The sequence below is a fragment of the Corvus hawaiiensis genome, chromosome 21 (genome assembly GCF_020740725.1).
Source record: "Corvus hawaiiensis isolate bCorHaw1 chromosome 21, bCorHaw1.pri.cur, whole genome shotgun sequence".
In the NCBI taxonomy this organism is placed as follows: domain Eukaryota; kingdom Metazoa; phylum Chordata; class Aves; order Passeriformes; family Corvidae; genus Corvus; species Corvus hawaiiensis.
Window position 1 is genome coordinate 8905654 of NC_063233.1, and position 13228 is coordinate 8918881.

Here is a 13228-nt window from a genome sequence, read left to right on the forward strand (position 1 = left end):
GCGATGAGAGAACCCGCAAAGCCAGTTGGGATCGGGGGGTTTTGGGGCTGTGCAGCAGAGAAATGGGGGTGCTGTAACCCAGCCGGGGCCCAGACTCCCCCTGGGCTCCACAGCCCAGCAGGACTGGTGGAGGCAGGGGAATTCTTGCTGGGAACAACAATAAAAAGGTGAGAAAGAGCAGTGCTGCAGCAAAGGGCTTCAATCCCACCCCTGCCCACCCAGAGCGGTGCTGCCGTGGCTCTACACCACAAAAATCCCTCTCCGTGAGATGGAGATAAAAGCGAGGCAGGATTTGGGGGGATGGATATTTTCACCCCTTTGCAGCACCAGGTGCCTGGCTGGGCTGGAGCAGCAGCACACTCTGGGCTCTCCCAGGCTCATCAGGCCCACTCCCAAGCCCAGGCCTGGGGAATCAGTGCTCCAGTTATTTGTGCACTTGACCCCTTTCCCTCCCCTTTTCCCAAGCTGGCAGGAGTTTTGCTCCTTGCTTTTCTTTCGTTTAGCAGACAGTTCCCATCGATTATAATGACAGGAACCTCCCCCAGGCAGTCATTAAATCAGCACCTCCTCATCTGTAATATATACATATATATATATATATATATATAATTTATAGAAAAAGGACTTTTGTAAACAATATTCCTCTGCTCCAGAAGGAACTGGAGTCTGGGGCATAATGCAGCTCCAAACACGGAGCTCGGACAGAACCGGCAGCTCTGGGGAACGAGTGGGAGCCCCGTGCCACCCCCAGTGGAGACTTCTCCCCACGGCTCCTGGGCGGGGACAGAACCGGCTGGCTCGGTTTGGGTGGCACCAGTTTCAGCTGAAGCAAACTGGTCCGACTGTGAAACCAAACTGGTGTGAGGTGTCCCCGTTGTGGAAGACAGCCAGGTCCCGCAGGGGCAGCAGCCACAGCTCCTCCGTGCTGAACTGGAAGATGGTGTCGGTGATGGAGGACTCGTTGTCCAGCTGAAATGACCACCGGGGACAGCTGAGTGGCACCAAACCCCTCAGCTGAGGGCCTGGAGCTCCCCCGGCTGCTCCTTGATGCACCCAGTCTCCATCCCCAGCCCCTCCCGGCTTCTCCAGGGTGGTGACCTCCCCCGTGTCCCCTGCCCCATCCCACGACCAGGACAGCTCCTTGGGCCCGGGGAGTGGATGTTCTCCGTCTCATCACCGTGTGCAGCCTCATCCACCCGGTCTATCCCAGCTGTGGGGGTTCAAACCCTCTCCAAAGGTCAGGAGGCTTTTCCAGGCACAAAGGCCTCGCAGGGCCAGGCTCACCAGGCAGCCCTGCAGGCTGGCTGCGTAGCTGTGATCTCGGGAGTCGGCCAGGAAGCGGATTTCCTTGTCGGGCTGGGGCCGGCCGCGCTCCGGGGCCGGTCTGCAGGAGTACGAGACCTTCTGGGCGGCGCGGTGGCTGTGCAGGCGCAGGAAGCGGAGCTGCACCGGGCTGGCCCCCGCGTATTCCAGCTGCAGGAGAGAAAGCCGGGAAGCGGGGGCTGCTTGGAGGGGGCTGTGCTCCCCCCAGGCCAAGCCCAGGCAGGGTCCAGCCACCGCTAAAGCGCTGGAGTTCCTCGCACAAGGAGGGGTCACATCCCTCTGTGCACGGCCGGGGGACCTGGGTGCTGTCCCACCGCTGCGGGGTGGCACTCGGGGACCCCTGACCTCACCTGTGTGTCCCCATGGCTGTTCCAGCCGGGCACTCACCAGGAAGCCCCCGGGCAGGGTGCTGAACCACTGAAAGGTGCCCTCAGAGGTGTAGGTGCTCAGCCAAGCCTTGATGGGGACCTGAGGGGAGCGGGGACAATGTCACGCTGTCCCAGCAGGGCACAGTGGCACTGACAGGACAAGGAGGCAGCACAGGGCCTGTGTGTGTGGCCTGTCCCTGCAGCCTGGGCACACACCGTGACAGGAGCCTCACTCCAGAGTGCCCCAACAGCTCCCTGCCACGGCAGTGGCCACCACGGCAAGGGATTGGCCACCACGGTAGGAGACTGGGCACCACAGCAAGGGATTGGTCACCACGGCAAGGGACTGGGCACCACAGCAAGGGATCAGCCACCACGGCAAGGGATTGGCCACCACGGCAAGGGACTGGCCACCACAGCAGGGGACTGGGCATCACGGCAAGGGATTGGCCACCACGGTAGGAGACTGGGCACCACAGCAAGGGATTGGCCACCACGGTAGGAGACTGGGCACCACAGCAAGGGATTGCTCACCATGGCAAGAGATTGGCCACCACGGCCAGGGACTGGTCACCCTGTCCCTCTCCAGCCCCACCAGCCCTTGTCCCCCCCCACCCCGAGGGGTCACTCGGGGCTGAAGCTGCCCCATGGAAGCCCCCCTGTACCTGGTTGTGGACGGGGGCTATGCAGGTCTCCCCCCCAGCTGTGAAGTTGCAGAAGGCCAACAGCGCGTCCTGGGGGCTGCCCTGGTTGGGGTCGATGTAGTACTGCCCTGGAGGGAGGAGGGGGCAGCTCCTGGCACGCAGGTTTGGCACAGGGAGAGTGCCACACGGTGCCATCCCACCCCAGCTGGTGGCCTGGCTGCCAGCCCGTTTCTCCAGGAATGCCTGTGAAGCCCATTCGACCTCATTCCCAAAATCCTTATTCCCTCTTTATTTCAAAGAGCTGCCTGTCCCTGTAGGGGCTCTGGAGCTCTGGCCAGCTCCAGGGGCACCCCCCATGCCCCTGGTACCGTCGGGCAGGCTGGGGTGAGCCAGCAGCAGCTCCTTGCAGGTGGTGGCCGGGTTGGTTTTGGTGCCGTTGGGATGCTCCACCAGGGCTCGGAGCTCCCGACTCAGGGTGTCCAGCAGAGCCCAGACCACGGAGTAATTCAGGTGCTTGGAGGAATAAATGAGGCGCTGAAAGCAAAGGGAGGGGACATCACCTGACCATAAATCCCCCCACCAGGAGCATCAGCAGGTGCTGAGGAAGGGGATGGCCCGTGCAGGGGACAAGGACAAGCGTGGGGGCAGAGGGAGCAGCTGGATCTTCTTGCTCCTGGTGCCCAGGGGAGCTCGGAAGCAGCAGGACATGGGACAGCAGCGCTGGCAGCCCCTTCCCTCCTGGTCAGGGGTCACTCACCTGCAGCTCCTCCTGGGACAGAACCAGCGCAGGCCCGCTGGGACCAGGGGGGCCGGCGAGACCCTGGGGACAATGACAGTGCTGGTGGCACTGGCTGCTGCCCACGGGCCCCCCAGCAGCTCCTCCAACAGCTCCAGCAGCTGGGCATCCCCGTGGAATGACAGCACGGCACGGCAGGGCCTCACTGCCACGGTTAGGGGAGCGAGGCACCCAAATTTTGGGATGAGGGGTGTTTGTGGCTCTGCTTACCGGCGCTCCCGGTGTGCCCCTGGGGCCCGGCAGGCCCGGGAAGCCTCTCAGCCCCTGCCAGAAGAGGAGGAGGAGAAGGGAAGGAAAGCGAGGTGGGAGATGCTGCTGTGCTGAGCTGCACCCCCACGGGCCCCAGGGAGGGGGAAGGAGGGAAGGGATCCCATGGCAGGGCTGGTCCCGCTCCAGCTGCTCCCCACCACTTACTTTGGGTCCAGACAAGCCCTGGAAGGAAAGGACAGGACCAGGATAAGAGGGAGGCAGGTGGGATCAAAGCCCCATCCCTGTGGGGCCAGCAGTGAACCCCAAACCTGCAGGAGGGGGAAGGACTCACCGGTGTCCCGGGAATTCCAGGGTGTCCCCGTGGGCCAGGGGGGCCAGTGTCACCCTGGAAGGACACCAGAACAGCTCAGGGCCGTGCACAGGACATTCCCCAGCCCTGCATCCTTCTCCAATCCCTTCCCCATGGGGGATTTTATATGGAAAAATAAGAAATTCACCCCAAATACTGATTTTAGTCCCTGACATCCCTCTCTCCCTGCCCTTACCTGCTTTCCCTTGGGTCCCGGCCTCCCAGGGACACCATGGGGTCCTGGCTTGCCCTGGGAAATGTGGCAGGATGTCACACAGGGTGACAAGGGACCGGGGGGGAAGGAAAAGAGCAGAACCTGTCACGCACCTTGAAGCCATCGTCCCCTTGCTGGCCCAGGTCACCTTTGCTGCCCTTCTCACCCTAGGAGAGAGTCAGGGAGAGCTTTGGTGGCAAAGGGAAGGACAGAACCCCCAGGACACCAGCGTGGGTGGGGAAATTCCCAGGTATGGCCGGCTGCAAAATTTCTGGAGCAAAAACCCCAAAAGACCCATCCTTTGGATTCCACAGAATTCCCTGTCCCCACATTGCTGGGGACAGAGGCAGCAGCAGGGATGATCAGCTCCAAGCTTGAAAGGATTTCAGACTGAAATATTGCCCAGGAAAACCTTGGAAATTGCCAGGAAACACTTGGGGAGAATGAAGAAGATTCCTGGTGGGCTGAAACCAGAAGCAGGGGAAAAATCCCAGCGTGGCCTCCCCTCTGCCTGCTCTCCCAGGAGCTGCTCACTGAGCTCACAATAAATTTAAATTTAATAAATTAAATTTAAATTTAAATTTGATTCCCAGGGTTTCCTTTTCCTGAAGGCTCTGAGCAGCTCCCCATCGCCAGGGACTGCTTGTTACTTGTATTTATGGCCCTGGGGCTGAGGGATGGGGTGGGAATGTTGGGATGTGCTCGGCTTCTCCAGCCAAGGCTGGATCCTGCAGGAATGGCACAAGGGAGGTTCAGCTTGTGGTGCATCGATGCTGAGAGCAGGGATTTAAAGGCTCCACACTGCTGCCTGCAACTCCAGGAGGATGGAAAAGCTGGAAAAGGATGGGATTTGGGAGAAAAATCTCAAGGTTCTGTCTCCCAGCACCTGGGACATGGTGAAAAATCCCCAGAGAAGGATGGTGCAGCCATGAGGGTTCAAAAGGAGGGAAATCAGGGATGGCATCCAGCAAATTAAATGTGTCCCTGCTGTGCCTGGCACGTGTCCCCTACCTTGTGTCCTTTCGCTCCAGGCTCTCCTTTGGTGCCCTTCAGCCCCAGGATGCCCTAAGAGAGAAACATGGAACTGCCTCACCCTGTTCCTGTCAGCCCCTGGCAAGGAAGGACCTCCCCACAACCAAGGATTCCAAGGATTTCAGGCAGTTTTAGACACTTCGAGGCATTTTCTCATCATTCCTTTGATTTTTCCTTTAAAGGATCCCTCAGCAAAGCCCAGTAAAAGTGCACTGGAGCTGCCTTGGCTGGCTGAGAACATCCAGCTTTTTTTTTTATTGTGACGTTGCCAAAGTTGGGGTTTTTTTTATTTTAAGTAGAGAAAAAAGCAATTTCTGGTAATTAAAAGAAATATTTGAGTCCTTTTTACTGGCTGCGTTTTGCTCCTCCAGCCATGGCAGCTCTCTGGGAATGTGGGCACAGCTCTGTACCAGTGTTCAGCACTGCCTGGCATCAAACACATCCCTGAAAAAGAAGGATTTGGCCTCCAGAGTCACATTTTGGGAATGACGGGATCTGCCTGACTGGGATATTAATTTGGGAGGAGAAGACAGGAGGAGATGGATGAACCACTTAAAAACTCCCCTCACTTTAAACAGCTCCCTGCTTCAGGTCCCTGCAGAGCTGGGCCACACAGTGGGGTCAAGCAGGGAGCAGCCAGCACCCCAAAAACCCCAAGCTGATACTCACATAGGGTCCCTGCGGGCCCTGGGGTCCTGGAAGTCCTTTGTCACCTGGGTAGCCCTGAAATGCAAAGGGAGTGCCCAGGGTGATGCTCCAGGGCAGGGAGAGCAGCCCACGGGGGGCTGGGGCTGTGGGGGACCCCCTGGATGGGCTGGAGGGGGTCTGGGAGCACAGAACCCTCCAGTTATCTAAACCTAAACCCTAAACCAGGGCTCAGGCAGGTGGGAGCACCCCCAAAGTGCCAGGGGGGCAAGGCAGCCCCACAAAGCCACCACCTACCTTGTGTCCCCGGGGACCCCGCGGGGGCTGCTGGCCCATCTTGCCTCGCTTGCCCTGGGGACCACAGGTGAAAGACTCACAGGTAATTCCAAACTAATCCAGCCACCCCTCATCCCTCCAGGGATTCCAAGCCCCCAGAAAACTGGGACCTCCCTGGAAAAGCTGCCCGCGCTCCAAGGAGCAGCCCCGCACTGCCTGCCACCCTCCGTGGGGCCAGCAGTGCCATTTACCCGTCTGCCAGCTTCTCCAGGGACCCCTTCTTCCCCTTCCTGCCCCGTGTCACCCTGGGGGGAGAAGAGATGGGGGATGTGGGTCTCCAACAGCTCAGCCACATCCCAGGAGTGGGCAACAGGAGCTGCTGCCTGCAGGAGATGGGGACAGAGCCCACCAGGCACTCGGGGACCCTGGATGGGCACCAAGAGCTGGGGAGGCCCCTCTGCCCCCCCAGGGCCACCTGAGCCAGGCTGGAGGCAGCATCTGCCAAACCCCTCACCCAAAACTTGCCCAAGGGCATCCTGTGTTTGCCAGGTGGGGAAAAACAGGTCCCCCTGGGAAATTCCCACTGGATCCAAATGGGATTGACCACCTCAGGCTTGCCCACCCCATGCCCACCGGGCAGTCCCCCTCAGGTGCCACCCCCAGGGGAGGATTTTGGGGGTACCTTATCTCCTTTGCGGCCTTTCCATCCTTTAGGACCAGCTTGTCCAGGAGACCCCTAAAATCCCAAAGGAGAAGGAAACCCCTCCATGAGAATGCTGTGCCAGGGATGCCCCTCCCACCTTCCCTCCCTGCCTTGCCCCAGTGAGCACAGGAGGATGCTCTAGGCTGGAATATTCCCTTTGGGATTTTTTCCCCCCTCTCTGGAGCAGGAGGGGCAGAGTGGGGCTGTGGGAGGGTTCAGCAGGAGATGGGGACTTTCACACCTCCAGGGGATCCCAGCATCCCACAGCCTCTTTCAGGGACAAGCACCACGGCTCCATCCCACTCCTCACCATTTGTCCCGGTTTTCCCGGCTTGCCCGGCTCCCCTTTTGCACCCACCAGGCCCTAAGAAGGAAAACAAACTTCAAGCCAAATCCAAACCTCTGGGTTATTCACCCAATTCCCAGGCAGGACACAGATGTGGGAGGCTGGAAAAGCTGGAGCAGGGAATGGGGCAGAGAGGAGCCTGCTCACCTCGGTGCCGCTCAGCCCGGTGGCTCCAGCTTCGCCCGGTGGCCCAAGAGTCCCCTGAGTTCATTTGGGGACAAAACATGAGGCTGGCACCAGGGGAAGGCAGGAGGGCACAGCTGGGGCTGTGGTCCCCAGGGAGAGCCGTGCCAGGGATGTCCCCTGCCCATCCCCACGGAGCAGACGGGCATTACCTGCCGGCCTGGCTGTCCCTTGGTACCCGTCACTCCTCTGGCTCCCTCGTGCCCAGTGTACCCCCGGAGCCCAGGGGCACCCGCCAGTCCCTGAGCCCCCTGCGAGCCCTGCAGGGCACAGAGAGGGGGACACTGCTCACCCCCATCCCCAGCAGGGCCCGAGCAGCCGCCCCTCGAGGGGCTTCAACCACACTGAGCTTTGCAAATGCCCCTGGAGCTGATTCCACAGCAAATCCACCCAGAGCTGATTCCACAGCAAATGCCCCTGGAGCTGATTTCACAGCAAATGCCCCTGGAGCTGATTTCACAGCAAATGCCCCTGGATTTCACAGCCTGACCTCTCCCAGAAAATCGCCCAAGTTAAGGGCGTGGAGCAACCTGGCCTGTGGAAGGTTTCCCTGCCCATGGCAGGGGATGGAATTCAAAGAGCTTTGAGGTCCCTTCCAACCCAAACCAGTCTGGGATTCTGGGATTCCATAAGGGCACGTCTTGCCTGGCCAGGGTGGCACTGTAATGTGGGAAAACTGGGATGCACGTGGGATTTATCCTGCAGCTGAGGTCAGGGCATTGATAACCCATCTGGGGCTCTCTACCATGAGCATAATTCCCATCCTGGGGCACCTCAAGCGTTCCCAGAGCCACACGGACACCGGCGGATCTGCTCCAAGGAGGGGGAAATCCAGAGCCCTGGAGCTGCCTCAGGCAGATTCCAGCAGCCGAGCGTGACCTGTGCAACAGCCCTGGCACCTTGGCACGGCTTTTACCAGCTCTATTAAAACTCCTTTAAGGGAATTTGCTGTGGGAAATCCAAGGAAGCGGTGACTCAGTCCCAGGGCAGGAGCTGGGAGCCACGGCCAGGCTGGCAGAGCTCACTGTGCAGCCACCCCCGGGGTGAGACACATCCCAAAATGCCACCAAACCTCTTTCCCAGGGGAATTTTTGGGGGGCAGGGCGGGTACTCACCAGTGGGCCGGGCTTGCCACCATCTCCCTTCGCTCCATCATCTCCGGCCAGCCCCTGTGGGGTCATCAGGGGTTCAGAAAAAGCCCCTCAGCACCGTGTCCTTCAGCTCTGTAGGGACCCTGAGCATCCTGTCCCACATCCCACACTCAGCTGGCCAAGGCAGCACCGGGAATCACTTGGGAGTAAACAGGATTCAGCAGCAGGAACAGGTTTTCCATGGGGCAGCCCTGGGTGCTGGAAAGGATCTGATATTTGGGGTTTTAGGCACTGGGATTTTGGGGTTTTAGGGACCTGAGAGTTTGGGGGTTTAGGTCCTGTGAGTCTGTGCTGAGATCTGAGGTGTTAAACCTCCCCCCCTCGCTCCTGAGCCCCCTGACCTGGCCAGTGAAGGGGCAATAAATCCTTTAGGTTGTATTTGGAATAGGGAAGCACTGGGGAAGCCTTTGGCAATTCCAGGCATCAGTACCTCGAATCCTGCAGCGCCAGCAGCTCCATCCACACCTCGTGGCCCTGGATCTCCCTGGGAAAGGAGGAGAAGCAGCTTTGTCCATGGAAAAACCCTTCCCTGCCTTGCTGCCTTTGGATCTCAGGCAACAAGGCAAGGGGTGTCCCATGGCAGGTCCCCCTGTCCCCAGCCTGCCCAGGACACCCATGCAACCAGTCCCACCACATTCCCACCAGGAAAGCTTGGGAAGCGGCCAGAAAAGGGGGATCCAGCCAGAGATGAAGGGTTGGAGCCATCACCCCACTGTACCTTCTCTCCCTCGGGACCATCAGGCCCAGGAGGACCTCGGAGTCCTGTCCCCCCCTGTTCAGGGGACAAACAGAGGAGCCCGGGTCACTCAGCCCTGCCCAGTGCTCCCAGTCACACCAGTGTCCCCTCCCCAGGTCTGGGACAGGGACAGAGCCCTGCCCAGTGCTCCCAGTCACACCAGTGTCCCCTCCCCAGGTCTGGGACAGGGACAGAGCCCTGCCCAGTGCTCCCAGTCACTCCCATGTCCCCCCACCAGGCCAGTGACCAGTGAAAGGGGAGAGGGGACATGATGTGACTTACAAACCATCCTCTGGCTCCAGCAGGTCCTGCAGCTCCAGTGACACCGCCCTGGCCCTGGGACACAGAGGGGGACATGTTCCCAGCCCGGCAGGAGCTGCAATTTGGCTGAAGGCAGCATTACCCCAAACTGCCCCACAAACCCAAACCATCCTTTTGTTTGGGTGTCACGCCCACGAAACATGAAACTCCCTAATTATGGGGATTTGACAATTCCTAGGATTTTCTGCAGCTCCCAGAGCCCAAGGTTTCCCACAGAGGGTGAGCTCCCTCCTTGGCACCCATTACCCAGCCTTTGGGGACACTGGGCACCCGTAGGGTGAGGCAGCCTGGCCCCAGCTGTACTTGCCAGCAAACCTTCCCGGCCCTTCTCTCCCTTCTGGCCTTTCCCTCCGATTTCTCCGGTGGCAGCTCCTGGACCAGGAATTCCAGGAAGGCCCCTGGGGCCAGCATTGCCCTGCTCAGGGATGGAGACAAGTGTCACCTCAAAGAGGGAGAAGGAACAGCGATAAATGAGCTTCTGCAGGGAGATGAGCTGTGTCACCCTCTGGCTGGGTGCCACCGAGAGCATGGTGCTCCTCAGCCATGGGGACACCCCTGTGCTGCTCTGTCCCCACCATGGAGCAGCAGATGAGCAGGCCAGGGATGTTGCAGAGGTGCTGGAAGGAGGGACAGAGTCACAGACACCCCTCACCTTCCGTCCCTGCAGTCCTGGCTCGCCTGGGTCTCCAGTGTCACCAGTGTCACCCTGCCCGGAGGGAAATGCCCACATCAGACACAGCAGCTGCTGCCCAGCCCCATCCCAGGGTGGGTTAAAAGTTGGGCTTTGACTTCCATGGGCTTTTCCACCCTCCCCTGGCCGGGATTTTGATGCTGGGTAAGGCACGGCCTCGCCTCCTGTGCCGGGAGGTCACCCCAGCTGTGACCCCGCTGCCCCAAAAGGGAGTGGGGACAAAACGCTGAGCACACCTTGCCCAGCACGGGGACCCCAAAACATCAACCCCCGGTTCCATGGGAGCATCCCTGGCTGTGTGGGGCAGAGCCATGGCGTGGGCAGTGTCCCATTCCCATTCCCTGGGGGGACAATCCCACACGTACCTCTTTCCCTTGCTTCCCAGGCCGTCCTGCTGGCCCCTCTGTCCCCTCATCCCCTGGCTCCCCAGGGCTCCCTCTGATGCCCGGAGCTCCTCGGCTTCCTGCCTCTCCCTGGGTAGGATGAAGATCACCAGGATGACTCTTGGCTGCCTTTTCCAGCTGAGCCTGGCTTTGCTTTCCATCATTTCCCATACTGGGAAAAACCCTTTTTTTTTAGGGGACCCCCCTGCCATGCCCAGCCACATCAATCCCCAGGCATGAGGATGCTGGGGGAGGGTTTCCAACACTTCCCGTGGATTCAGGTGCCTGTGTGACCCTGCAGGAGCAGGGTGAGCCCAGCACCACCCCAAACATCACCCCCAGCACCCACCTGCTCCCCCTTGGGCCCCGGCTGACCCTCTGCTCCCGGCGCTCCTGGTGCTCCCTGGGGAGGAAAGAAAAGCCCAGCCCTAGCACAGCTCGCTGACCCAGCTTGAACCTTCTGGCTTTTTTGAGGATCAGCAGCCTCCTCCCATCCTTTTCCACCTCTGGAATGGGGGATTGGGGAGGTGGAGGCTGGAGAAGCCCCATCAGGGTGGGGACATGGTTCCTGCTGTTGTACCTGCTCCCCATCCAGCCCTCGGACTCCGGCTCCCCCAGGATCTCCAATGTCACCCTGCAGAGGACACAAAATCAGGACAAGCACTGTGGTGGTTCTGTGTCTCTGCATCCCACTGGGATGGGGCCAAACTGGGAGCAGTGCTGGCCCCCACAGCCCTGGGGCTCCCAGAGGAACCAAACCCCCTCCTCTGTCCTCACCTTCTCTCCTCTCATCCCCGCAGGCCCCTCACGTCCATTTGGACCTTCCCGGCCCTGAGAACAAACACCCCACATCAAGCAGAGAGCCTTGGCCCCAACTCAGGACCCTTTGCAGCTCCCAGGTGGGGTCTGGGATGTCCTGGCACACCACACATCCCCCCGGGAAGAGAATCCATGCTCCAGTTTCCCTTTTCCTTCCCTTCCTGCAGGCGCTTCAGGGAGCTCCCCAAAGGTGCTGCAGCAGCAAAATCCTTTATCCCTGTGCTCCTGAGAGGATCAGTGGCACTCACCGGGTACCCAGCCGGGCCAGCAGCACCAGCTGCTCCAGGAGCGCCTCTTTCTCCAGCCAAGCCAGGCTTCCCGGGAATGCCATCCAGCCCTCTTGTGCCAGGAACACCCTGCAGGGCCAAAAAGCCCCTTAGGCCCCCCAAAACACAGCTCAGGGAGAGCAAAGCCAGGGGAAGCCCCGTGGCTGATGCAGTTGGGTCACCTCCGGGTCCAAAAGGTGCCACCTGCTCCAGACCCCATCCCTGCAGGTTGCTGCCCCCACACCCCACTTGTCACCACCCACATACAGGGTGTGGGGTGTTCCCTGCCCCACAACCACCCCAGGGATGAAAATGCCCCTGAGTGGGCAGCGATCTGCACCCTGTGGGGCATCGCCCCACCCCAGCAAGGGGCAGCTCTGCACTTACAGGCAGCCCTGGCAGCCCTCGAGGACCTGGGTCACCTGTTCTGCCCTGGGAAAAGAAGGATGTTCAGCAGGGTGTCCCTGGAAAAGGGGGACCAAGGGACTGAGATTGGGGTGAGGCCTTGCTCAGATAAATCCCAATGTCTTGGGACCATCTCAGCGGTGTCTGTGCTGCATCAGGACAGAACCCAGCCAGCAGGGAGTGGGATCACGGTCCTGCCTGCTCCCAAAAAGGGGTTTGGGATGCATCCATGCAGGAGGCAGCACAGGGGGTATACTGCAGGTCACACGTCCATGCAGAGGGATCGGAGCAGCCAGGAACACAGGGAGCATGGAAAGCCCTACCTGGGAGCCAGGAGCACCACGAGGACCAGGGGGACCTGGCAGGGCCTGGGGGACAAGAGCACCCTCAGTGACACAGCCCTGGCTGAGTGCCCCTCCCAGTTTAGCTGCAAGATTGGCAACCATTCCCCATGGCAAAGAGTTCCCGTTTTCCTCATTCCCAGCCCAGCACAGAGAACTTGCTGGGTGCTTTTCCAAGGAGCTGGAACTGCCCAGAACAGCAGCAAACAGCTCTTACCTTTGGACCAGCTTTTCCTGGAAATCCTGGTGGACCTTGAGCTCCCCTTTCTCCCTGTTAGGAGGCAAGAAAGATTCCCTTGCCTCTGTTTTAATGCAAAAACCTCTTTAGAAAGCACAATAAAACAAACAAAAAAGCAGCTCTTAGAACAATCCAGAGGTGTTTGGGCAGAGGAAGTGCTGGAGAACCACTGGTTCACCTGCTGTGGGAGACAGATGCAGCTCTTCTCCTCCCGCCGTGGCTGATGGAGACTCTGGACACCTCCAAACCCATCCACTGGGTTCAAAACTCATCCCAAGAATGCTCCCAAAGCCCAGACTCCCCAGTGCTGGAGTGGGTGTCCCATCCCTACCTTGTCTCCCCTGCGTCCCAACTTCCCACGGTCTCCGGCAGGTCCTGGGTAGCCCTGGGAAGAGCTTGGGGTTAGGAGGCAGCTGGGGCTGCCTGGCACCTCTGGATTTTAGGGAAAAGGTGGCTGAGGGAAAGGCAGGAGCCTTGGGAGGATGGGGAGTGCCCAGCTGGAGGCTGCTCCAGCCCCCTCCCAGTCCAGCCACCGCCGTGTCCCCTCCGTGGGCAGCTCCATCACTTACAAAGGTGCCCACAGGTCCTTGTGGCCCCTCCAGGCCGGGCTTCCCAGGCAGCCCCTGCCAGGCAAAACAAGGGAATTAGCAACCCCCACTCCCGGGATGCAGTCAGGCTCCCTCCCTTCCTCAGTGATCCCATGGGATCTGGTGAGCCCTTGGGCTGAGTCCGTGGGATCCCCCCAGGTGTCCCTGTGGCAGCCCAGAGCCTCTGGGGGCTGTTCACCA

The 13228-nt window shown here is 60.0% G+C and overlaps 1 protein-coding gene across 7 annotated transcripts in view; it reads right to left on the reverse strand.

The window, feature by feature from the left end:
* Positions 1-552: 552 nt before the first annotated feature.
* LOC125336807 (collagen alpha-1(I) chain-like) overlaps positions 553-13228 on the reverse strand; it is a 74022-nt gene continuing 61346 nt past the window's right edge. For 6 of the 7 annotated variants that reach the window (XM_048325863.1, XM_048325866.1, XM_048325867.1 and 3 more), the window contains 35 exons: positions 13010-13063; positions 12772-12825; positions 12420-12473; positions 12185-12229; positions 11844-11888; positions 11439-11546; positions 11149-11202; positions 10952-11005; positions 10721-10774; positions 10354-10461; positions 9950-10003; positions 9605-9712; positions 9259-9312; positions 8959-9012; positions 8671-8724; positions 8205-8258; positions 7242-7349; positions 7054-7107; positions 6871-6924; positions 6540-6593; positions 6109-6162; positions 5879-5932; positions 5606-5659; positions 4916-4969; positions 4018-4071; positions 3887-3940; positions 3673-3726; positions 3546-3563; positions 3342-3395; positions 3093-3155; positions 2704-2869; positions 2357-2463; positions 1711-1791; positions 1285-1473; positions 553-969 (listed from right to left, as the gene is read on the reverse strand). In XM_048325863.1, the coding sequence (XP_048181820.1) occupies positions 820-969; positions 1285-1473; positions 1711-1791; positions 2357-2463; positions 2704-2869; positions 3093-3155; positions 3342-3395; positions 3546-3563; positions 3673-3726; positions 3887-3940; positions 4018-4071; positions 4916-4969; positions 5606-5659; positions 5879-5932; positions 6109-6162; positions 6540-6593; positions 6871-6924; positions 7054-7107; positions 7242-7349; positions 8205-8258; positions 8671-8724; positions 8959-9012; positions 9259-9312; positions 9605-9712; positions 9950-10003; positions 10354-10461; positions 10721-10774; positions 10952-11005; positions 11149-11202; positions 11439-11546; positions 11844-11888; positions 12185-12229; positions 12420-12473; positions 12772-12825; positions 13010-13063 (2484 nt within the window). In that variant the 3' untranslated portion in view covers positions 553-819. The remainder of the gene's footprint in view (positions 970-1284; positions 1474-1710; positions 1792-2356; positions 2464-2703; positions 2870-3092; positions 3156-3341; positions 3396-3545; positions 3564-3672; positions 3727-3886; positions 3941-4017; positions 4072-4915; positions 4970-5605; positions 5660-5878; positions 5933-6108; positions 6163-6539; positions 6594-6870; positions 6925-7053; positions 7108-7241; positions 7350-8204; positions 8259-8670; positions 8725-8958; positions 9013-9258; positions 9313-9604; positions 9713-9949; positions 10004-10353; positions 10462-10720; positions 10775-10951; positions 11006-11148; positions 11203-11438; positions 11547-11843; positions 11889-12184; positions 12230-12419; positions 12474-12771; positions 12826-13009; positions 13064-13228) is intronic. The other variant, XM_048325861.1, reaches the window with a different exon arrangement.